The following is a 26,240-nucleotide window of genomic DNA, read 5'->3' as shown; positions in this document are numbered from 1 at the left end:
ATCCGATGACTGTAAGGTACATGTCAAATGTGAAAGAAACACTGCGATGCATTATTCAACAATCAATGTATCTCAACCGTAATGGGAAGGTGACCTAACGTTACAGGTTCCTGAACAGACAAATCCTTGGAGATTTCATTCCAAACATATCTGTAATCCAGATTAGAGAGGTCAGATTTATGTACACCTACACTGAAAAAAGCACAAAAGCACATTTATGAATACTGAGTCACCATATAAGAAAAAGTAATGTTTCCAGACATGCAAGTTCATTTTTGATACAACAGCACGGCATAAGAGCAGTGATATTTTGTGAGAATGGACTTGTAGCTGCATTCAAAATGCAACGCCTCATTTCTGCAGCTGTACAGAAGTCTAACTAGGATTGTATTATTTGTAAGCTCAACTAATACACTACACAGCTGGAATGAAGGAGCTACCGTTCACCACACTAATTCTCAACAATATAACTATTATTCTATGTTCTACCAAAAGCAAAAATGTTTTAAAACTGCTCAAATTCTAACCAAGGGCTACTTGCCAAATCTACATTCTGTCGTTTGATAAAGTTTAATTGCATCACAAGAGCTGACCTCTTCCACACGCCAATTTGTTATTGATGGAAAAAAGTTTAAGGGTTGGATTTTCGACTTGCTGCTGCCTCGGTTTTCGCCCGGGAGGGGTGGCAATGGCGACGGTAAGCTCTTCTGGGCGGGCGGCCAGCTTCTAGAGCCCCACCGGGATTTTCGGGGCCGGCTTCGGCAAGGCGTGGAGCATTACTGCCCGGAAGAGGCGAGCCGGTGTGCAATGCCCCTGGTTGGGATACCGGCTCGAGTTTTTCCTCCGCCTGATCCGTAGCACTGCGTAGAGCTGGGACTGCCTGTGAATGCGGGCGGTCCAACCTGTAGCGGCTGCAGTGAGTAAATAATGTCGACCTCAGATAAGTGCGATTGGGTTTTTTTTTCGGATGATGATGTGGTGGAGAGAGCTATTTAATGTTTTGAGGTTTTTTTTCCCTGTAGGCCGAGCTGTGAAATGTCAGTACTGTGAGCTGCTCTCTGTTGCCTGAGGAAGGTATACCTGGGGTCAAGGCTGTCAGTGATATCTGGTGGAGGTGCACTGAAAGCACAGACAAGCAGAGAGGGAATTGTTCAAAAACTAAAAGATGGAATGAGTAAGTTTATGGGCAAGTCTGTAACTTTCCCCCCCTTTTATATGTTCCAAATTTATATTAAGGATTTATAATTGAGCAGGTGGTGGCATATCTAAAGAAAGACGTGAAACACTTGCATTTATATAGTGTCTTTCATAACCTCAGGACGTCCCAAAGCACTTTACAGCCAATTACGTTCTTTTGAAGTGTAGTCTGTGTTGTAATATAGGAAACACGGCATCTCCCACAAACAGCAGTGTGATAATGACCAGATAATCTGTTTTTGTGATGTTGATTGAGGGATAAATATTGGTCAGGACACCAGGAAGATCTACGTCCACCTGAGAGGGCCTCGCTTTAACATCTCATCTGAGAAATGTTCTTTTGGTGCAATTTGATTGAGAAAATTGAATTTTGGGAAAATAATTCCATGCAGTATGATTGGTGAGTCATAGGACTAGTCTGTTCGAAAACAGAAAAATGCCTGAGGTACACACACTTAACCAATGAGAGAAATAGCTGACGCGATCATGACGCAAGAACTGTAGTTATACAGATGGATGTATTATATATATTTAAGACTGGAACTTACTCTTGAAAATAATAATATTCATCTAACAATTCTCTGTCTGCTATTTTTACGAGGACATATAGTAGACAAAGGAATGTCAAATAAATATGTGAAATGTTCATCCATTATCAGACTTTAGTTCTTTCAGCTAACATATTTAACTTTCATTAATGACTTGCTTTCTATAGTTCAATTTATTTCAATCACAAGGACAAAATAATACTTTGCCACGACAGCAGTTACAATCAATTTACGAATCGAACTCAAGTCATTTGAGCCATTTAGTATTGTTGCACCAATTAAGCCCTAGACATGAATCAAACTCATAACGTAGAAACATTTAATGACTTCTCTCACCTCTTCCATACAGAAGTTTCCATCAGTTCTTCCCCTCCCCAACAATTTATTGTGTTCACAAACTGCACAAATTAAATTATCCTATTATTTCATTGTGTTTTATACACTTTGTCAAAAGTTAATCAGAAGATTAAACTCACTGCACCACAGCAAGCTCAATCATTGCGACAAGCCTACCCAAGAACAGCATGCAGCAAAAGCTATTAAACCTGTACAAGTGTAAAGAGATTTAACTAAAAGCAATCTTAAATTGAATGAGCGCTCTGCCACATTCTAAAATGGTGTATAAATACAAATTACAAAGTACAGGTGAATAGCTTTTCCAAAGGATGGGCAACTTCAGAATTGATAGAGAATTCAAGCTCTGCAACCTGGCTGCAGTTTTGAGAAAACACAGACCACATTGCATTAAGTCATCAATCAACTTGACATTTTAGGACCTTTGGGTAGCGAGCCAATTAAAAGTTAACAGACTATTAATTGAGCCAATAAGGTCTTTTCCGTAAATTGAACCAGGTATAAGTACAACCATTTTGGCCATCTGGTCTCAGAAGGACAAAGGCCTGGCTTAAAGCCAGAAGCTTGTTGCTGCTGTCAGAATAAAGTTACATTAAAACTGCAACCGGAGTTCGTATTTCATTGGGAATGAAGAGATCTAACAATTTTGGTGTGACGAACACGATCGCTGAGGGAAGAAACTGAATTTTAGACATCGGACCTACATACTGAGGCAAGGACTCCTCTTTATAAAAGTCCTCGGTCAAAAGTCTAAATTCGCCTCTCCTTCTACACGATTCCGAAAGCCTCCGGTTTGCGAACCCTCCGGTTGATAGTCGGCTCGAGATCCCATAGACGTCTAACTTCGGCGGTGTGTTAGTTAATTAATCACCGACCTACTGATCGGCTAGAAAGCCTACGACTCGAGACCCCAGTAAAGAAATCAGTATTATGGCAGCAGGAGACAAGAGCAAAGAATTGCCTACAACTGTTAAAGGTGGGCAGGCACCACCTGAAGTTTCGATAGATGAAATCCTCCAACAGTTGAAAGAATACATAAAGCAACAATTCAACTTATCTAAAACCTGTGTTAAGATCAAACAAAAATACGGTACCTCCAAAGGACAATGGTCCTTGGACGAGATTAAAAGGGTCTGGGGAAAAACGACCCGTATGAAAAATAAAGAGCGAACTAGATGGTCCCTAGCTGTTATGGGACAGATCCGAAAGCGGAATGAAATTATAATGCGTTCCCAACATGATCGAGAATTGACAAGTACAAAGGACCAATTGCAAGCTGTTTGTGCACAGCTGCGACAGACAAGACTTGAACTTGAAAAATCGGAAGCGGAAGTTAAAGATCTTAAAGGTGAAATTAAAGAATGGAAAAAATCATTAGGTGAGGAGACAGTAATAGGAAAAGGAAAATATATCGGTCAATTCCCAGGGTACCCATGTTTGGATAAATTAAAAGCGCAAACCCGAAGACACGACCAAGGAATAGATACGGATTCTGAATCCTCTGACGATACAGTGTCGGAGGATGAAGAATTAGGGGTGCGCTTTGCCCCGTTTAAAAAAAGACGAGTTGTAGTCAAATCATAAAAGACTACGGATGAGGGCGGAACCAAAAAAAACGAGGAAAAGGGTGTATACTTAGTTCATGATCCGGCAGACCCAGAGAAAATTGATAAATGATCCAAGGAATTGCCCAATCCAAAGAAAAGGGGAGTAAAAACGTGGGACCAATTGGACCGCTTAAGAAATATATATCAACTTCATCCCTGGGACGGAGTGCAAATTTTGACCATAATGGTGCCAAAAACACAAGGAAGAAAATTGCACGACAAGGTAGAAGATGGGGCAGGATGAGCAAGAATTAAACGCAGGACGGGAGGCGATTCAACACTGGCTGCAAGCCTTCAGTCCAGCAAAGACAGACTGGGGAAAAATTGCAGCCTGCCAACAGAAAGGAACAGAGGAGGTCCTGGATTATGGCGAGCGGTTTAGATGCACGAGGCTAGAACATTCGGGTATGAATAATACGGATGAGGAAATGGATGAACAAGTGTTGGGACCTCTGAAAGCAGCTTTCGTGGCAGGTCTAAAGCCAGAATTGTCCAAAATGTTTAAGGTAGTGTTACCGGACTGGGAAGGTAGAGGAACGACCTTTGCAGCATTGGTGGATCGATGTAACCAATTAGATAGGGATATGGGAGCTAAAGTCCGAGCTGTACAGGCTATGGGATAGAAATCCCAGGATTCCGATAAACAGTTCTTAGGAACATTACCCGGAAAATGTCATTATTGTGGGAAAGGTGGTCACTGGGCCAAGACGTGCAGGGCAAAACAGCAAGGTCGCGGCCGGGAAAAAGGACGCAGCCAGGGTTACAATTCAGCCAACAAACCAGGCTTGTCACAAGATACCGACCTCATAGAAGCATTTAAGCGACTGACAATACAACAACAGAAGGAGTTACTTGGGATAGCAAAAAACTATTATAGCCTACCCTGGCCCCCCTCCTCGCACTAATACAACAGAGGGGAGATGGGCTATATATAACTGTGAGGGTGGGCAATAAGGATGTGGACTGTCTTTTAGACACAGGGGCGGAATTAACATGCTTACCCCTACAATATGGAGACTTTTTGCCGTTGGATGGTAGGGCACGTACAGCCTATGGAGTTGGGGGCCATAAAATGGAAATTAAAAGGACTTATAGGGCTGGGTCCACATGAACTAACCACGCCGGTCTGGACAGGCCCAGTAGATCAACCCCTTTTGGGAATGGACGTTCTAATCCAAGTAGATTTATCGTTGCATTTCGAGGATGGTCGGGTGACATGCTCAATTAGAATTTTGAAGAAAGAAGAATTGAAGGAACACCCAATATGGGCAAAAGATAAGAACGATTGCAGCCTACTCCAGATGGAGCTTGCATCATTTACTGGGACCAAGCCTCCATGCACTAAACAGAATCCCATCAGTCCAACTGCCATCGCGGGAATCTTACCGGTTATTCAGCAATTGGAGAAACAAGGGGTGCTTATTAAAACGCATAGCTCCTCCAATAGCCCCGTGTGCCCGGTACAGAAATCTAATGAGACTTGGCGTTTGACTGTCGATTATAGGAAAGCTAACCAGGTGTATTGATCAAAAAGCTCCTTTGGTCGCAGATCCCTCCACCATTTTTAATGCCCTCAAACCGGAACATAAATATTTCTCGGTTATAGATATGGCCAACAGATTTTGGTCAGTGCCTCTGGCACCGGAGGTTCGACAGTGGTTTGCTTTCACTGTCCAAGGACAACAGTATACTTGGACGCGGTTACCGCAGGGTTTCCACAACAGCCCTACGGTATTCCACATGGCTTTACAAAGCTATTTGCGAGAATTACCTCCCCTGTCATCCAGTCATCCAATATGTAGATGATATCCTGCTAGCTTCAAACAAGGAAGAACAGCGTGAACAAGATTTACGAGCTTTGCTGGACCACCTTTGGCTGAAAGGACATAAAGCCAGCATCGACAAAGCACAAATATCCCAAGAAGAGGTTGTATACCTGGGACAAAAGATTTCACAAGGAAAGAGAGAACTTACCCAGGATAGAACTGCAGCCATTCGGGCTGCTAAAAAAACCCACCACTATTCAGGAACTAAGGTCCTTTTTGAGATTGTGTAACTTTAACAGAAATTGGATTGACTCCTTCACTCAGCCACTGAATGGTATCTTAAAGGGGAAACGTGCCTCTAAAGAAGCCATCACCCTCACTAAGGAACAGCAAGAGGCCTTCCTGAGTTTGAAAAAGGCTTTGTGTTCGGCACCGGCTCTGGGAATCCCCGACAGTGGTAAACCATTTACCCTGTTTGTCCATGAGAAAGAAGGATACATGACAGCTATACTGACACAAGAACATGGGGATCGACAAAAACCTATTGGCTATTATTCGGCAAAACTGGATGCGGTAGCCCTCGGATGGGGAAAGTGCCTAAGGGCCATGGAAGCTACATGTCGAGCGGTAATGATCACTGCGGGTCTAGTCCTCGACCAAAAGCTGATTGTCAAGTGTCCCCACACCGTATACGCTTTGCTGTCTATGAATAGAATGTCTCAGGTGACGGCAGCTAGATGGACCCGCTGGACAGCAGTTTTGGAAGCTCCTAATCTCCATATCGTCCGGGCCAGCCCGGTTAATGCCACAACTATGCTCCCGATGTCAGAATCGAGGGAGCAAGAGAGGGGAGAATGTGAAGAGCATGACTGCATGGAGATTTTAAAAGAAACAGAAGAAGCAGCCTTAGCAGCAGAGGAGCCTCTGCACAACCCAGACCTCATCCTGTTTACAGATGGTTCCTCCTTTGTTGACAATGGTACCAGAAAAGCAGGATGGGCAGTTACAACCTTATATGAGGTAGTGGCAAAAGGATGTTTACCCTCAGGAATGTCAGCACAACAGGCCGAGTTACGGGCCCTGTCAGAAGCATGTCGAATAGCAGAAGGACAGACAGCTAATGTCTACACAGATTCACGTTATGCTTTTGGAGTCGCTCACGACTTTGGTCTGTTATGGCGGAAAAGAGGATTCCTCACTGCTGCTGGTACACCTATCCGAAATGGAAAAGAAGTCCGAGACTTACTGGAGGCCATACAATTACCTCAGGAAGTGTCCATCCTGAAGTGTAAGGCCCATACCAAGGAAAATATCACGGAAGCACAGGGAAATGCCCTAGCCGACCATGCAGCTAAAGATACCGCCTCACAGGGCGCTCCCCCATAAGAACCAACACAGATGTGCAGATTGAAAGCACTCAGGACTCTGACACGAGACCTTCAAACAATGCAAGGCGAGTGCTCCAGAGAGGAAAAATGGACAAGGATTGAGGCAGGAATTAAGCTATGTGAAGATGGTGTCTGGAGATAAAGAGTTACCGACAAGCCAGTCGCGCCACAAGCGCTTATGCCTTTTTTAGCCCAACAGATCCACTCGTGGGGACACCTGGCCTCACAACAGATGACGGCACGGTTCCAGAAAAGCTGGTGGGGTCGGGGATTTAAAAAACATGCCCAGCTGATAGTAGACCTCTGTGTGGTCTGCCAGAAAAATAATTCTGGACACATCACGGTAATGCCCCAACTGAGGCCCCCTGCCCCTGTCGGACCATTCCAGCATCTGCAGGTTGATTATATATCTCTTCCTCATGCCAAGGATACACTAACATTCTTGTCATGGTCGACAGATTCTCTAGATGGGTAGAAGCTGTCCCAACTAAAAGAGCCACAGCCAATCACACTGCAAAGGTCTTGTGTAAGGATTACATTCCCCGATGGGGATCCCGAGTAGCATTGACTCAGATCAGGGAACACACTTCACATGTGCTGTCTGCCAAGAAGTCTATAGGTTACTGAACATTACGTGGGATTTACACTGTCCTTCTCATCCACAATCATCAGGACAAGTAGAGCGAATGAATCGAACTCTGAAACAACAGCTTGCCAAATATCACTAAGAAGGAACACCATGGCCCCAGGCACTACCAATAGTGCTATGTAGCATTAGGGCAACCCCGAACAGAACTACAGGTCTAAGCCCATTTGAAATTATAACAGGAAGACCCATGTCCTGCCAGGAACTATTGATTTAAGGAAAGCTGATGTTCACTTAATGAGTGACACTGTTATCATACTGTCAGAACCTAACCAATGCTATTAGTTCTGTTTCCCGACAGGTATCGGCAGCTTGGGGTAATCCACCCGAAGGAGGACACGACATCATCCCGGGAGTCTAGGTGTATGTGAAAAAGTTGCATAAAGAACCTTTCTTTGGGTGCCAAGTGGGAGGGACCTTATCAAGTGTTATTGACCACCCAGGCAGCTGTTAAAGTCCAAGGAAAGAAAGCCTGGATCCACGCTTCACACGTTAAACGAGCACCCGTAACTGAAGCTGAAATCTAATAAGGACAATTACTTTTTGCCAAAATGTATAAATTTACTGTATTACTGACTGTAGGTATTCTAGGCATAGGCATAGGCCTACTTCTTACTAGCCGACCCTCTACACCAAAGGGAAATAAGAGGGTAGCAAGGGAATTATATGTAAATACCTTTTTATATATGTCATACATTTATGCCAAACAAGGTAACATTTATAGTTGTTGGGTATGTGTGCATATTCCTATTCACTCAAAGGGAGGGATTCCCTTGAGGCGAGTTCCCTTGAATATCTCGGAAATGGCTGAGTGGATAATTAATCAAAACAAAACAGGCAATGCGTTTCAGGATACAGAAAACTGGGCACGTAAATGGAAGTCAGCAGGTTACAACCTGACTACCTTTGAAAGGGGATACCAACCGTGCTGCAATAATTCCAAACGGCCCCCATTTTTTGTTATCACTAATACAACGGGAATAGGAAGACCGGGGGAATCGGTCTGTCTGATTAGAAACATCAAAGGAGGCCAAAATATGGGTTATAGTAACTGCTCCCGGAATTATAATGTAATCAAGCCACGGAACCGTCCAAACTGGGCCGATATGGGAGTTTATAACGCAACAGGGATTCTGAATAAAACAGATGGAAAAGCCTGGACAGGCCCCGGAGTGTTGATGACAAAGAAACAGCCTATTTCCTATAATGGCATCTATTGGGTATGTGGCCACAAGGCCTACCCTTGGCTGCCCCAGAATTGGACGGGATCCTGCTATTTAACCTACATTGTGCCTTATATGTATCATATAAAGTCACTGTCGGAACATTTACACCGTCCTAAGAGAGCTATCACAGAAACAGGGAGGTTCTTTGCCATTCTGATCCCCAGGTATGGGACCGCCAGACTGGCAAGGGAATCCATTAACATGGCATCCGTTGTGGAACGGGTAGCCAATGATACCTCAGAGGCCCGAGTTAAAATCAATGCAGAAATGGTAGCAATCCGCACAGTAGCCCTACAGAATAGACTGGCCCCTGATTACATCCTGGCTGAAAAGAGAGGTACTTGCACCTACTCGGAACTGAGTGTTGCACATATATCCCAGATAGCTCCGAAGAAATTCCCCACTTAGCGGAGCATATCCAAAAGGAGGTAGAAAAACTTAAGCAACCCCCATCATTCACTTTGTGGAGCGGAGCCACTGAATGGCTAGGTTCAATAGGAACTTCATTGGTGGAAGGCTTAATTCTATTCATTGTAATTATTTTACTTTTATATTGTTTGTTTATGTTGATTAAATGTTGTTGCGACCAGGCGGCTATAGCTGCTGTCCCAGCAGACCGTCTGTACACAGCACAGGGGTATGTTATGCTTAAGGGAAGGCTGTTTACTGGTTGAATTAAGACACTGATTTGGATTAAATTGGAATAAGGTTAATTAACCTCCTAAAACCAGACTTCCATTGTGGCCACAATAGAACTCGGGTTAGTGTAAATTTGTGTGGAAGCTACTAGTCCGGACATGTGGTGAAATACATCAACACATTTTAGAAGGAAACTCTATTAATATGCATGAAATTATTTTTTAGCATGTTTAACCAGTGATACCTGATGTTTTATGATTCAGTTTGCGAAAGAATCAAAGGGGGGATTGATAAGAGAATTCAAGCTCTGCAGCCCGGCTGTAGTTTTGAGAAAACACAGACCACATTGCATTAAGTCATCAATCAACTTGACATTTTAGGACCTTTGGGTAGCGAGCCAATTAAAGGTTAACAGACTATTAATTGAGCCAATAAAGTCAAAGAAGGCGAGTTCTTTTCTGTAAATTGAACCAGGTATAAGTACAGCCATTTTGGCCATGTGGTCTCAGAAGGACAAAGGCCTGGCTTAAAGCCAGAAGCTTGTTGCTGCTGCCAGAATAAAGTTACATTAAATCTACAACCGGAGTTTGTATTTCATTGGGAATTAAGAGATCTAACAAGAATGTTTCCTAAAGCAATAAAGATGATTGATCATGTCGATTATATAACTATACAAAATATATTTGTGTTTATGGACTGCAGGGACTAGAGAATGATTGCTAGGAGGGAATGGGCTTCACAACATGTAACTTTTATTGAAAAGTTTCATACATATCTAAAATCGTCAGAATGTAGATTCAAAACTCACCTCCTCGCTGAACCAGGAGCGTCACCTCACTTCCCTTGGGACATTCTAACAGTGTATCAACTACTTGATTATGGGTTAGGTTCTGGACATTCTTCTTGTTGACTTCTAGTAGGAGATCCCCTTCTTTCAGGCCGCGGCAACGTGGACCATCCACAATTTGTTTAACTCTTTGGCCACCACCTCCAGGGCTGTCTGCTATGGTAAAACCAAAACCCATTGGGCCTTTTACTATATGAACAGTTATAAGTTCAGGCTGAGTTGCTATAGAGGAAGCCAAGGAGACGTTATCATTGGGATAGCTTGCATGGGATCCATTTGATGAAACATCACCAGATGATGGACTATATGGTCTCTGGTCTTTCACTCCATTCCCATTTGCAGGAGCTGTTTGGCTACTGTGGCTTGAAAGGGAGTCATAGTTTTCTTGGCCATTGACAATAATTGGCTCTTTATCTGAAATAGCAACTGATGTCACCAAACTAGTATTCGGATCATCTGGATCAAATGGCAGAGGATAACCCCGGCAAAGTTCAAGATCCACTGTTGCACCAATTGGAATAGACTGGAAGATTTTCACAACTTGAGCATGGGTATACCCCAGCACACAACTGCTGTTTACACTTACTATCACATCACCTAAAAGAGAAAATTAGAAGAGATTAGTCACATTAATGCATCGTAAGTTACTTCATTTATGCACATTACCTTCACAATTACATACTTAATTCACAAATGGTGTTGTGCAATGCAATTTTTTTTTAAACAATTTGCATAACATTTTGACAATGGCAGCAATTGAATACTGGTGAGTACCAAGGGTAGGTATACTGAATGTAACCAATAACTTAAAAGTCAAGAGAAACAACCAGACTACAATCAAGGCCAGTGGTTTGTGGTTTTCAAGGGAGACCCCAGAATCCTGGAATTTGACTTTTCAGTCAACATAAACCGAATTAGAAACAGGCAGAATCATAGAATGCGATCCACAAAATTCCATTTAATAACAGCACAATTTGATTTATTCAGCCACACTGAAGAGCAGTGACCCTGGTGGTAATGGAGGCTGCACTAGGCTGGGTGGCGTAGTGGATCACAAGCTCGAATTTCAGCAATGACTTGCATTCAAACTTCCCTGTTGATTCTCATCTTAGCAGATAAATGGAGTGCAGCTTCACAGTGGAGCAAAACACTTCAAGAGAGAAGGGAAAAAGTGGAAGACCCAGTCCTGGTCCTTATCCCACAGAGGTTGGCCAGAGGTTGTCATGGAGACATCTGCATCATGGATCGGCCCAACTCGCTGTCGAGAATGGTTCTGCTCATTTGGTACCTGTCTCCATTTTGCCATCCAGTGCTGCAGGTCCATCAAGGACTAAACTTTTAATCTGTAGAAATTCATCAGGTTCATCACCGCCAACAACAGTAAATCCAAATCCTCGGGTGCTCTTCTTCAGTTTGGTGTTGATGAACTGCCCCTTCAGCTCTGCAGGGTTTCTTGTAAAGAAGGGCTTGCCTGTTCATAGAAATGAATTGCAAATGAAATAGTTTTTGTTCAGTGTCAGCCTTCCAGCTAGGAATGAACTAGAGAAATTGTACCTTTGTTGAACATTTTAAACGTGTTGAAATCAGCGAAGAATGATTTCAGAAACTTCTATTTGATTTGAAGTTAACTGTCAGCTCAATTAATAAGGATGTTACTATTGTGCACACCATCCAAATTATATCTCAGTTAAGGATTATTAATTTGCTTTGGCAAGGTAGTGTTGACTTAAAATGGCTTTTAAAACCTTTCTTATTGCAGTTGGCAATTTGAATGTTGTGCTGTTACTCTACAAGGAACAGGATTCTTGTGACTTTATAGCAAATAAACACATAAACCCTGCCCCAACCAATCCCACTCTCAAAATCCCTCAACAAATGAACCTTCAGAGCTTTATCTACTGTTTTCCCTTTAATTTTTATGATAGAGTTCAGTTGTTTTCAGATTGTAAATTATACATGCTTATGCCGAAGCATATATACCTTGTGCTGGGGTTTCTCTGAAAGACTCCTGACTATTCTGCATGTAGCTAGGAGCTTTGGGACCAGGAGATGCTTGTTGCTCCGTCCACTCTGGAGAGGTGAGAAAAATGAATTCAAAGTATTATTTCAGTGGATGATCTACTTCAACAATGGCCTCAACCCAAGTTTGCTTTCAATGACTATTTAAGGAATCATTGCCTTAACAATAAGAAATCATTTCCACTGTTTGAAATGGTCTGTATTATTTTTCTTCATTATGGTGATGAGCATTAAATTTACCAATCACTCTATAATCGGGATAGTTTTCTTGCCAAGCCCAGGTACAGTACGTAACCTATATTATGCCATGCTGATGATTGAGCAGATGTGTTCAGTGCCGATGTCTTGTGAGAGAAGTTATCTGATTGCACATTTTCCTCATTATATCTTCTGAGTGATGCGCCAGTCAGAATTCACAACTCACCTTCTGCTTGTTGTTGTTCACGTTGCTTTTTGCGTTTGGCCTCAGCAACAGGATTCTCATACTGTGTTTTCCTATTGATGTGACTAATGAGAGAGACAGCGTTGTGTTAGGATACAAACTAGCTCTGGGAATGAGTTTTTAATTTTGTATCAGCATCCCTGTAGCAAATTCAGAAGCTGACAGATAAATATATATTATGCATTTATTCCTTAATAAATCCTCCTTAAGAAAAAACACATATCCCCAGAGAAATCAAAATTTATGTTGCATTTGCATCAACCATGTACCATTCATATTAACAAATTCACGTTGCCGGTAAAATATGATAGAACACCGAATACCATAAACAATCTAAACAAATATAAATCTATGTATACATGTATATATATATATAATGTATATATGTCACAACCAAACTTCCCATAGAATTTAGACAGATACAAATAAATAAAAGGCTTCCATTCTCTGTGGACTGCAACACAAGGCAAAGAACAGTGGATCTCAGCCAGAAAAGACTGTGATGTCTTCAGAGACATTCTATGACATGATTACCAGCCAAGTGGTTAATCTGGGAAATTGATCAGTGCCTAATCAAATAAGCAAAGAGTTGCTGGTGATATTTAATAAATTAACAAACGTGACAAAAGATGAAGGTAAAAAGGTAAAAGAGGGACTTTTTTTAGGCCACAGAGTGCCTTCCATCAGCCGAGCAGGGAGCACCACTCGTGCCTTTCATCAACAGGTCAATGCCTCATGTAGGCTTCTTCCCCTGGGAAAGCAGACCTGCTAGTTCAAAGGAAGGAATAACATTTAAAAAAAAAGACAAAAAACATTGAAAATAATGCAGAAACTAAAATTTGTGAAGAAACAGTGGTCAGATATTTCTTCATACAAATAGTTTAAAAATAAATTGACGTGCAGCTGCCTCACACAGTGAGGTATTGGCAGAATCCCAAGAGAAGGTCACATGTCTGTATCCTTGGGGGTGGGTGGGTGAGTTGGTAGGGGAAGAGAAGGGTGGGTTGGTAGGGGAGTGGGGGTGGGTTGGTAGGGGAGTGGGGGTGAGTTGGTAGGGGGTGCAGGGGTGAGGTTGGTAGGGGAAGAGAAGGGTAGGTTGGTAGGGGAGTGAGGGTGGGTTGGTAGGGGGTGCGGGGGTGAGTTGGTAGGGGAGTGGGGGCGGGGGTGAGTTGGTCGGGGAAGAGAAGGGTGGGTTGGTAGGGGAGTGGGGGCGGGGGTGGGTTGGTAGGGGGTGCGGGGGTGAGTTGGTAGGGGGTGCGGGGGTGAGTTGGTAGGGGAGTGAGGGTGGGTTGGTAGGGGAGTGGGGGCGGGGGTGAGTTGGTAGGGGAAGTGGAGGTGGGGGTGGGTTGGTAGGGGGAGTGGGGGTGGGTTGGTAGGGGATGTGAGTTGGTAGGGGGAGTGGGGGTGGGTTGGTAGGGGATGTGAGTTGGTAGGGGGAGTGGGGGTGGGTTGGTAGGGGATGTGAGTTGGTAGGGGGTGCGGGGGTGGGGGTGGGTTGGTAGGGGGAGTGGGGGTGGGTTGGTAGGGGGTGTGAGTTGGTAGGGGAGTGGGGGTAGGGGTGTGAGTTGGTAGGGGAGTGGGGGTAGGGGTGGGTTGGTAGGGGAAGTAGGGGTGGAGGTGGGTTGGTAGGGAGAGTGGGGGTGGGTTGGTAGGGGGTGTGAGTTGGTAGGGGAGTGGGGGCGGGGGTGAGTTGGTAGGGGGAGTGGGGGTGGGTTGGTAGGGGATGTGAGTTGGTAGGGGGTGCGGGGGTGGGGGTGGGTTGGTAGGGGGAGCGGGGGCGGGGGTGGGTTGGTAGGGAGAGTGGGGGTGGGTTGGTAGGGGGTGTGAGTTGGTAGGGGAGTGGGGGCGGGGGTGAGTTGGTAGGGGGAGTGGGGGTGGGTTGGTAGGGGATGTGAGTTGGTAGGGGGTGCGGGGGTGGGGGTGGGTTGGTAGGGGGAGCGGGGGCGGGGGTGGGTTGGTAGGGGGTGCGGGGGTGGGGGTGGGTTGGTACGGGGAGTGGGGGTGGGTTGGTAGGGGGTGTGAGTTGGTAGGGGAGTGGGGGTAGGGGTGGGTTGGTAGGGGAAGAGAAGGGTGAGGGAGAAGGAATAGCTTTACAGAAGCTGTAAAATAAAAGGTAAAACTGAATTGTACCTTTTTCTTGATTACAATCATTTCTGCTTAAAAATTATTGGTTGTTGGCTCAGTTATCTTCTAGATATGGCAGAAAATCACAAACTTACTCAACATAGTAAACACCATATACAGGGTCGTCTATCTTCTCCCACCCAGAGGGCAGCTCTGAAAGGACAGAAAGATGCCTTTGTTGATTCACTTCTAGTATAGATTAAATGCAGATATTTAAAAACATGAGGCTCAAATTCTTCTCGTTGCCAATTTTACCAAGATAGTGGCCTAGAGTTTCCGGTTGGTTTTAACCAGTCCAATTCACCTGAAATTCGCCAAACCAGCATCAAAGATCGAGGGATTTCAAGTGCAAGTTACTTTGAGGTTTTGCGATTTTTAACACTAGTTTAAGAATCATTGCGCTTGAAGCCGGCCCCGCCCTCAAAACTGGCTACGCCCTCAGCTTAAAATGATAAGCATAGCGAGTTTTCACCGATTGCACCCGTTCGAGAAGGCTCTTCAAATTAAGCCGGTTTTCTTTAGGCACAAAAGGCACTAGTAGAACTTAAGAAATAGGAGTAGGAGAAGGCCCTACAGCCCTTCGTGCCTGCTCAAAGGCATGGTATGAAAGTTTGCAAATATTAAAAAACACTTAATTTACTAAGAAACTGACTGGGGTACACCAATGAACTAGTAAACGGTTCAGTTTAGTTTATCTAAAGTCATTTTCAGTGATTTAAAATCAGATTACTCACTGGTGGACATTTTTAGTAAAAATGCTTACTTTTTTGCGCTAAACCCAATTTCAGTTGTATTAATAAAACTGCACCAGGTTACCACTTTTAAATACATCAATTAATATATTCTAATACAAGGAAAATAAAATCAACCATTGCATTCTATTATGCTGATCGATTGCATTGGTTCAGGAAATGTTTTACATTTGTAATTATGCAAATATATTTGAACGGAAACTTGAATCACAACCTCACTTTGGAAACCCAGCACAATTTCAAGCGCAATTTATGCCCAGATAGATGATTGCACCCAAGGCAGAAACTCTACCCCTGTAAATGCAATGGCATTTTCATTCACATCCACCTTCTGCTAAAGTCAACAAAGCCAGGATTTCACCTCAATCTTTTATTTTGAAAAGTACCTTATATTAAATTCAAACTTTTTGTCTTCTTCTCGAACTCCCTCTGTGGCCTTGTGACAATGCATCTCTTTGTTCCTATCTCCTCTTCTGAACACTTCATTCCTCGGACTCTGACTTGTTGTGCACCCCACCCCTCCTTATCCGGAGCAACTCCCTTCCAAAGTCAATCACTCACTCACTCACAGTTTAGAACTCTTTGCAAGATCCAACTCTGGGCCCAAGCTTTCAGGCACCTTTCCTTCTTGACTCACCATTCATTTTCTTTATACTTATTTATGAAGTGCTTTGAGAAATGTACTTGTGTTATAAATATGATAAAAAAAGCAATTGTTATTTTATATGGATTATGGCCCTGACTTAAAGCTTTTCTAATTGAAGAGTACAATATAGAATGGTGAAATGCTACATTTGATCCCATTGGCTAGTGTGAAAATAAAATCTCATGGTAAGTGCCACATGTAGATGTCAGAAAGAAAGAAGGACTTGTATTTATATAGCGCCTTTCACGACCACTGGACATCCCAAAGCGCTTTACAGTCAATGAACTTTTCAAATGTAGTCACTGTTGTAATGTAGGAAACGCGGCAGCCAATTTGTGCGCAGCAAGGTCCCACAAACAGCAATGTGATAATGACCAGATAATCTGTTTGTTTGTTATGTTGATTAAGGGATAAATATTGCCCAGGACACGGGGGATAACTCTGCTGCTCTTCTCCGAAATAGTGCCGTGGGTTCTTTTACGTCCACCTGAGAGAGCAGACGGGGCCTCGGTTTAACGCTTCATCCAAAAGATGGCACCTCTGACAGTGCAGCACTCTCTCAGCACTGAACTGGAGTGCCAGCCTAGATTTGTGTGCTGAAGTCTCTGGAGAAGAACTCCGAACCCACAACCTTCTGACTCAGAGGTGAGGGTGCTACCCACTGAGTCACAGCTGACACCGTCAGGTGAGGACATGATTTGGGGAGGGGTGCATTTTAAACATTTGAATAAAAGCACTTAATTTATTTTTCCTCGGGCTGGACACATTCTAAAACCAGTCTATCCATTTGTAGATTTGGATAAAACTGAATGAGCTAATATTGTACAGGAAATTCTTTTTTATGTCTAGGGAGACAAAATGAATTCAAAAATAGGTACAAATAACCTCAAAAGTAAGCACAGAGCTGAGGAAAAGGGAAAAGCCTAGAATCCTGAGTGGTTTTCAGAAGATAGTACTGTGGACAGTAAAGTAAAGGTACCATTTACTGTTTACGATAATTCACTACAGCTAGAATCAATGAGCCGACTCCTGTATAAATGTAAAATAAAAAAGAGATTTATTTCCTGTGCCAAAGTGAGTTTGCTTTATGAAGAACAGATGGTGTTTTGGTTTTGTATCTTCGGAGAACAATACGAAGTAGTGGAAGCATTCGTGGGATGATCAACAACAACCTGACAGGCCGCAACGTGAACCCTCCTTCAATGGCGATTGCCATCTTTATACAGTTGTACTTCTCCAGTCCAGCACCCTTGGGACCTGACCGGTGCCGGACCAAAGAATTTTCCGGACCATGGGAGGTCACGGCAATCCTAGCGTTGTCAGCAGTACCCTCCACTTACCGCGTGAGATCAGCGGCAGGTCGGGGCCATAAAAGGAACAGCGAGCAACGGCCTGGGAGCAGCGTGGAGGCAGGCCACTTCAGAGAGCAGCACGAGCTGCGATGACAGCGAAGAGTGACGTCATCAAGATCCAGGTTGGTGATTGGAGCTGGAGCGGCAAGATTGGGGCGAAGGAGCGGCAACAGACTGTGGAGGGATGTGATCGGGGCCCAGGAGAGGCGTGAGTTCGGGGCCAGGGACAGCACGGGCCAGCTCACACTGTGATGTGTGTGCGCACTAGGTCCGTGCAGCAGAGCTGGTCTCCAGTCATCTTGGATAACCCTTGCAACTGGACCAAGACCCAGCTCTGTCAAGCCCGTGTGGTGGCTGGTTTGCAACGGCCACCCCACGTTAAAATAAATCTACGCACAGGCATCTTCCACCCTTGAGGATGTAGTTCAGGACCTGGAATTTTAGGTCTTTCATTGGAACACCTGTGAACTTAGCCTTTTTTGGCCTTGTTTCGAGGGACCGCCTATGATGAGACTTACCGGGTACTGCTGACAACGCTGCTGACAATGACCCGGCCGTGTTCTGTGCATGCGTTGCGCAGAAGCCTACTATGCAGTATTTCTCAGGTCCAGCTTTGGCGCCTCAGTCAACCGTCACGCTACTTGCTCCCTCTCCGCGTCGGCCCGACCAAGGAGGGAATACCGGAGGCAGCAGGGAGAAGAGGAGCAGCCAGCCCCAGGATGCAGCGCGGGTCACGACCGCCCCCCCAGGAATGATGCCGTACCAGGGATGTTGCCGAACCAAAGAGTCCCGGACTGGAGAGGTACAACCTGTACAAACCAATAGGGTGATGAGTCCTATATGGTGGAAGGGTTTTATGGGCTCCCACAACCCATGCGGCAATAGGTGGAGGAGGGTAACCACACCCACCAGACATGAGTATCCCGCTAGATGTCAACCCAGAATTCAGAGCTGGAGCTCCAGTCTCCACTCAGCAGATCTGTCTGGAGCAGGGTTTGAACCTTACACCCTGTGGCTAGAGATGGGAATGCTTTCACTAAACCAAAGACTCAGTCCATCAGGGGCAGGTGTTCAGCATCAAACAGACCTATCACAGACCACTGAATCAGTGCATCGACATTCATTTTAAAATACACTTCTGAATTTTATATTTAAAAAATCTTTGAATTTATTTATGTATATATGTCATCTGTCTTCGGAGAATGACTTAAAAAAAAATGCACAGGATTGTCAAATCATCATTTTTCTCCGTATTGGTACAAAAGCATGCAGCATGACTGGAATTACTCTACACTGGCTCTCGAGCAAGCACTTACAGCAATTTAATGCATCAATAATGATGATAATATATGCCGTAATAACCCTCGTGAAAAAAATCTTCCAGTAATCTCAATTTCCACGAATACTGAGCTTTGAAATAAATAAACACTGAACAAAAGACATGTGACTAGATCTTTGCAGACTGATTCTGGCCCAGACGTCAGCAGTGTAAGAGGAGGATTTTTTTTTCTTGGAAGAATATTCTCGTTTTTTTTCCCCCAGTGAAGCTGCAGTGGCCCACATTTTAAAAATGGGTCAAACTTGAAAACTGTGTCAAAAGCCCTTGACGCGATTGGCATTTTCTATTTCTATTGTGCCATGTTCTGCAATTCAATTGCTGTGTGTGTGCATTAAAACCTGGTACCTGCTCTGGTAATCCTGACCTCCTCTCTCTCAAAGATCACCCTGCAACGTTTGACATTTTCTCTTTAATTTTTGTGACTCGTAAAATTCCCACAGCAAGCAATCAGGTTTTTACAAATCTTTTTTGGGCAATCTTTTGTGTTCACCAAGGTGAAGGATGTTAGCACTGGGGTATGGACACCTTCCATATCAGTAGCATGCAGCTGCAATTCGGGCACTACCCAGTCAGAATCAACGCCAATCCAAAAATGTGCCTGGGCGCCAACCTCGTGACAGCACACTTATTACATTCTAGGATATTTTCCTATTTCCACGTCTGCTATCCTTGTGGGTTCTCAGAGTGAGATCGGCAACACAGTGCCAAATTAGCAATGGCTTTGTACACTAGGCATCAATGCTCATTACACACAGGACCATTAAAGGCAGTGGGGAGAGGGGGAGTAGATTTTCATTCCCTCAGTTTGGACTGGATTTAAATCCAGGGTCCAGAGGTCATAAGACAGTATACTACCATACTGCACCACCTAGTCCCATTTAAAAAAAAAATCTTCTAACTACACCATGCAATATTAAATGGTTACATTGTGGTGTATATGAGTTCTGAAGAATGTAACTTGCATCATTCAGAAATTTTAATATAACTATTTTTTGGACCATTGTTTTTGGTTTAAGCTGTCTTCCCTTCTCCAAGCTTCAGATAAAAAAATTATGTGGTTAAACACTATTTCTCTGGCAATCAAACCTCCACCAGAGAACACAAGACCCAGGCCAAATGATTTCCATGGCCCTTGCAGCCACAAAGACAGAAACAATGATTCATAGCCACTGTTTTCATCTTTAGTAATGCAATTATTTCCGATATAACCTGAATCCTCAATATTCTGCCTCACTTTTATCCTATTTCTAGTTTAAAAAATTTATATCGAATTCTAATTATACTCATGGTTTTAACAGGAAATAAGCCAAGGAACACATTCCTTTTGTGTAGGTATAATCTTTGGATAATGTGTCTGGCAAGTCCCCAATTTACTTCCCTTTCATCTATTATCGGGCACTGGCCAAGACCTACGATCAGTTTATCAGTTTGAAGTACGAGGGTATGGATCAAATAACTGAAATAATCAAATTTTAAGTACATATATTGTTTTATATATATTTGTATGTGTGTGTGTGTGTATATGGGTGTCTGTGTGTGTGCATATATGGATTTGTGTGTGTATGTATATATATATATAGCGTGTTTGTGTGATAAACACACACACACACGTGCACATACTATATTTATATATAGTCTGTGCACGTGTGTCTGCATAAAAATAGTGTGTGCGGATACATATATATATATATATATATAATGTCGGTGTGTGCGTGCGTGTACAGAAAAATTGTGCGCACGTGTATGTATATATAAAAATAGGGTGCGTGTGCATATGCACGTGCAAGCGTGTTTGTGTATACACATCTGCCTGTCATAGTATATTCAATACCTCTTCAACTCTACCAGTGACAGAGGAAATACATAAGGCCACCCTTCCCAGACCATTCTCTGCTCTTCCCTATAAGCCCTCAAGTCTGTAAATACACCAATGATTTGGCAGTTTTTTGTCAAACAGTAAATGAATTACATCTGGCAGAAATTGCATGCTTTATTAACCCTCGAGTACCACTTTTGCAATGGCCTCCCAGCAATGAACATTTCTAGAGTTTGATGATACCTGCTTCAGTTCCAATGGAGAACATGCAGACATCTGTTAGCTCTGTTTAATCCTTCCGATATACATACAACTGGCTAGTTTTTCTTATGTTACTTTACATTTGTATCACTACTATTAAAAGTCCAATTGAGTCAAAACCTAAAAACATCTTTTTTTTAAAAAAATTATAAATTGATGTGTACTGATTATAAACAGGCTTGATCAGAGCATAAACACCGGCATGGACTGGTTGTGCCGAATGGCCTGTTGCTGTGCTGTATATTCAATGTAATTCTATGCAAATCAGATTTTAGAAGTAATTTATGAAAGCAAAGCATTCACAATTTATTTTGTGACTTTTTGGGTGCAAATTAAGATTTCTTTGTCAATGTGCATTTGTACCTGCAGCAAGCACAAAACAGGGTTTATGCTAATAATAGCTATTCTGATCTTCGCCCACCATCATAGCGGGGCAGGGGGGGGGGGGGGGGGAGGGGAGGGGTGGACACCAGCTGGAATCAAGATATTATACACACAAATGCCCAGGAATTGACTCTCCCTCCCTGTATAGAGGTCAAATTAAAAGGAAACATTGACCGGTTTAATTTTTATTTGTGTGTAAGCTCCCCCTCTTGATATTGTGTTATGGAACAAACAATTTAATCTCAATGTGTTTTCATGTGGGGCATGAAAAAAAGATTTTAATCATGCAAGGACTTCACCAAAATCGTTTTTTAAAAAAAAGTCAGGAGGTTTGAACACTTACTCTGCATGTCTCGCCACCTGTGCACACACTTGAAAAAAAGCAATGGATGTAAATGTGCTGCACCCATTATTAAATGAAACAGAAATAGAAAAAATAATTTTGAGAGTGCATTAATTTCAACAGATTATTGCATAAATAAAAAAGGATCCATTGCTCTAAATATACTTAAAATTTTGCTTTTAAACTCCAGCAATCTATGTTTTTCATCCCATTAATTACTACACGACATTGCCTGGAGTGACGCATTTGTCTGAACAGCATCTTGCTAGAGGTTTTTATAATTTAGATAGTAATGAATTCTCAGCTCAGCTTGGTACAACCTTTGCTGAATGTCGCTACACTCTCCGAGCAGCTCTCAAAGCTGGCACCAGCAGTCTGCGCCCAGGTGAGACTGCAACAAATTACCAGCATTTGAAGGAATAAGAGGCACTCCAGAAATGCACTCTTGAGTAATGTAGTACCATTCATTTGTGATGGCCAAATTTTCAGGTTTCAGATTCTGTAAAAAGACAATTCTGCCAGATATTTAAAGGAGGTGGCAGCTCCAAAATACACAGCTCTTCTATACAGCTGCATAATGATTGACTCCGGAGTGTACATTCCCTAACTGTGAATGATTCAAATTAGATCGTCTGATTCTGAATATATGTTCGCACACGCACATTATTCAAACCCATAGATCATTCAATGTTGATGCTGGCCTTATACTTTGAGAAATGTTAATGTCGTACCCTCAGACTAATCTCATCCACCACAGTAACCACATAGATGCATCTTGTATCTTTTGTGATCGATAACCATTGATTACAGGTCAGAATGGTCTAAAATTACATACAGATTGCTTTGCTATAAGGACAGGGCTTCCAGTTAGACACAAACGTCGAGTCAACTAACAGGAGCATTGAATTGCTTTCATCACAATAATAATTAAAACATTTGAGAAAAAAAATAGTACAGGGTTTTAACAATTTGAGAATATTAGGGGAAACACGGGTTACTGCACATCATGCTATATGGTGAGTTACCTATTTCACTGTCCAGTTCCTCTGTGTGTACCCCTTCTTCTCCAAGGAAAATGCACCAAGCAAGGGCAGAAGAAAGCAACAGAAAAGAATTTAGCTAAAATCAGAGTTATACCAACAACCACAGACCCCACTCCCAACAGCAGTAGCTTCACACACAGAGTTATTTAAAAACATCAGGAAACAAAAGCAACCCACAAAATCCCAGATTTTCTAAAGGATGTCTAGCATTCCACACCATTTAAGTTACTGTATCCATTTTGGGTTGTCCTGTGCAAATGGCTTAAAGAAACAGCCATATAATATAGACATCAAATTTATTATTCTAATAATCTTTCAATCATCTTTTTGAATGCTTTAAACTCTGTAGCTGGCATCAATTGTTTTTAAAAAAACGCTATTTTCTTTAATAATTTATATTTGCTTATGTAAGTAAATACGAAAGACCTCCACAATTAAGATGAGGTTTGTAAATGAGGGCAGGTTATCAAATGAAGAGACCAACAAGGATACCGCAGCTTTAAATAAATGAACAGCACAGGCATAATCCAGGAAAGGGAATTCCAAGAGGAAAGGGCTAACTGAGAACACAACCAAAATGCTACATATATTTCAAGCTGCTATATTTCCCCAAGTCATTAAGTCAGTCAAAGGGCAATAGCTCATTTAAAGATCAAATTAAAGCTAACGTTCTAAACAGGGACAATAATTTCAACAGAATTCGAGATGTTTTAAATCACTTTGACTATCAGAGTAATCACCTAAAACTGGTAAAGTTTCAAATTATGTATGTTCATATAGGCATAGAAACTTTCAACACTTTAGGGACATAGGAACAGGAGTAGGCCATAGAGCCCCTCGAGCCTGTTCCGCCATTCAATGAGATCATGGCTGATCTGCGGCCTTTTACATCTAAGAATTTCTATTTATTTTCTAAGAACACTGACTGGTTTTGGAAGTAGTGAGTGGTTTGCTAGCACCCAATATCTTTACAAACAACAGCATAAATAAACATTGCAAGGAAATTCTTGGACTTCAAAGCAATCTTTAAAACTGAAGGTGCACACCAGCTTAGTCACTGAAATCTGTAACCTGGAGTGACATTCCATTAAGTATTTGAGTGGAGCCATTGGTGTTTTAGAGCAGCTAATTAATTAGTGGATTGCTCAAAAAAAAGAATTTAAGAGTATATTTCTGTCAGCAAATAAATTGTGCTTTGTTGCAACTTCAAACCTTTCTGAAGAACAAATGAATGCTTTTCAGTTGCAAGAATCGGCACATTTCACACACTTACCATCATCTTCACATTCTTCCAGTGGCTTTGGCTGTTTGCTCAGGCACCTCGGATCAAGCCATGATGTGGTCTTTGTATTATGGCTGTGAAGTTAACAATGTACATAAGTATTCGCATATATTACCCAAAATTTCGAAAGCTTTAGTTTTACAGGTTGAACCTCCCTTACCCGGAACCACCCCTTTGCCTGGAGCCACTCCCGGCCACCGGGTGGCGCATGCGCAGAACTCCGACACGAACAAATTGAAGTCCATCCTCGCTGCCGACTCCTGCAATCACTGACCTGACATCGCTCCATCCCGCCCCCCTATGATTTCTCTGCCACACTTCCAGCCCCAAGCTTGCCAGCCCCGATATCCCCTTGCTCAGTACCTGTACCATCCAATTTAACGTGACCACCCCTCGTCCGGAAAAAATCCCTTATCCGGAACAGGCCAGGTGAATCTATAGCATGCTGAATACAATGGTAAATACTGCAAATTCTACATTGCGAAAAGGCATAATAATTTAACCAACATGCTCTGAATGAACTTGACGGGCAGCTACTCTTAAGGAGATAAAATGTTCAACCCCAGGCAATTAACTGAAATGCCTCTGATCACACAATTATATCAAATCTTACAGAAGCAAATGATGAGAAATTTTTAACACAGCTATTTTAGGCACTTCCATCCGAAACTGATCTTCTCGGGGGAGGAGCGGGGTTGCTTTAAACTATTGCTGCAGATGGATCAAGAACCCATCCGAAAAGAAACCGAGCAGATTTAAAACGGGAGCAAATGGACCGGAGAAAACAGACAGCAACTACTATGGATTGTAACCGAGCCATTTCTTAAAACAGAAAGGCAAATTGAGTTCAGGGAGACATGAATCTGACAAATGTCAACAGGAGCCCAAAAGGAAAATCTCAAATTAGAAGGGTAATGAGCAAAGTGGAATGAACGATTTGAACAATCATTTTTCAAACAGTGAAAATGCCCATCCAAAAACTAGAACCGAAACCTGTTACACAGACAAATTATAGAATTCAAACAGAGGAGGAGAGTAATAGAAATAATATCAAGTCAACTTGCACAAGGAACATACAAGCAAAATGCAACCAGAACAGGAGCCTTCAACACTCCTTTTTGAAGGAAGTGGCACAAGGGAGAGTCTCCAGCCCAGCATTTAGGGCAGAGATTCCAGGTGTAGAGTGGATCGAGTGGTTGCAAATGTATGGTCATTTCTGGATTGTCAGATGGACAACATAAAGATCCAAATAGAAAACAGTTTTCATCCACTTGAGGATGTCTCAATCTCTACCTCAAACTTTTACATAAAAATTCATAGTTGTTTCGGATCCTGTAGAGTAGGTTTCCAGCAGAACTGGAACATTATTGGATGCGGATCATGACATAGAATATCAGCTTATTAGCTTCATTATTGAAAAAATATGAACACTGACTTTCCAAGAGATGCAGTTTTATTTCTTTATGACAAGGAGACAATCAGAGATCCAAGAAGGGACTTAAGGATGGATTCTTCTACTAGATGGGGTTGATTTAAACTTGTATTGGCTGGTGTTAACAGCACAGGAATAGCCTCCAAATGGGGCCAGTAGCCGTACCGTCGCATAAACCCTGACATTTGAAAGGGACTGACCGCTAGCCGCCCGAAGCACCTGCCTGTTTCAGACTGTAGGCCCGTTCAATATGCAAATTGTGATCTTAGGGCCCCAAATGCCATTTTAGGTTAGAAATGGTCAAAGCTCATGTCATTTCCATGGGTGATTGAGGAGATGGGCCCCAGTCAGAATAAGTCTGATATTTTTTGTGGGATCAGGAAGAGCAGGAGTGCTCCTCTGGGCCCCAGATACTGGTAGGCCTCAAACTGCCGAGCTGCATCGGGGCGTCTGTTTAGTGCCTGCAGCCATGTAGCTGGTATTAATGAGGCTGCGGCTCAAAATCACTGTCATTTCTTCACTTTAAGTGTGGGCAACCAGCCAGCACACTCCGTAGGTTAGTCGCCCAAAACTCAACATTGATTCCGATATCTTTAACCGACATGGACAATGCATAAATAAAGGTCATTGTTGAATTTAGTTCTCTAAAGCTATAGTGCCATGAAAATAACATCACTTTTTCTTTTTAAAAAGGTGCACCCCTTCTGAATGTATAATCTGTGAACTGTCATTTTGATACTTATGCATTTTTCTACAGTGAGCAATGATTAGGCTACTTCAACATCTA

At 42.8% G+C, this 26,240-nt stretch overlaps 1 protein-coding gene across 6 annotated transcripts in view; it reads right to left on the bottom strand.

The window, feature by feature from the left end:
- The window catches only part of magi1b (membrane associated guanylate kinase, WW and PDZ domain containing 1b), a 500,813-nt gene that overhangs the window by 71,227 nt on the left and 403,346 nt on the right, over positions 1–26,240 (bottom strand). For 4 of the 6 annotated variants that reach the window (XM_070895208.1, XM_070895210.1, XM_070895209.1 and 1 more), the window contains exons 6-12: positions 24,013–24,095; positions 22,722–22,757; positions 14,899–14,956; positions 12,662–12,744; positions 12,199–12,288; positions 11,507–11,689; positions 10,180–10,815 (exon numbers count right to left, since the gene is read on the bottom strand). In XM_070895208.1, the coding sequence (XP_070751309.1) occupies positions 10,180–10,815; positions 11,507–11,689; positions 12,199–12,288; positions 12,662–12,744; positions 14,899–14,956; positions 22,722–22,757; positions 24,013–24,095 (1,169 nt within the window). The remainder of the gene's footprint in view (positions 1–10,179; positions 10,816–11,506; positions 11,690–12,198; positions 12,289–12,661; positions 12,745–14,898; positions 14,957–22,721; positions 22,758–24,012; positions 24,096–26,240) is intronic. The other 2 variants (XM_070895212.1, XM_070895214.1) reach the window with 1 other exon arrangement.

Source organism: Pristiophorus japonicus, chromosome 12 (assembly GCF_044704955.1).
Source record: "Pristiophorus japonicus isolate sPriJap1 chromosome 12, sPriJap1.hap1, whole genome shotgun sequence".
In the NCBI taxonomy this organism is placed as follows: Eukaryota; Metazoa; Chordata; class Chondrichthyes; family Pristiophoridae; genus Pristiophorus; species Pristiophorus japonicus.
Note: the sequence above shows the minus strand (reverse complement) of the source record. Positions and strands in the feature narration are given on the sequence as shown.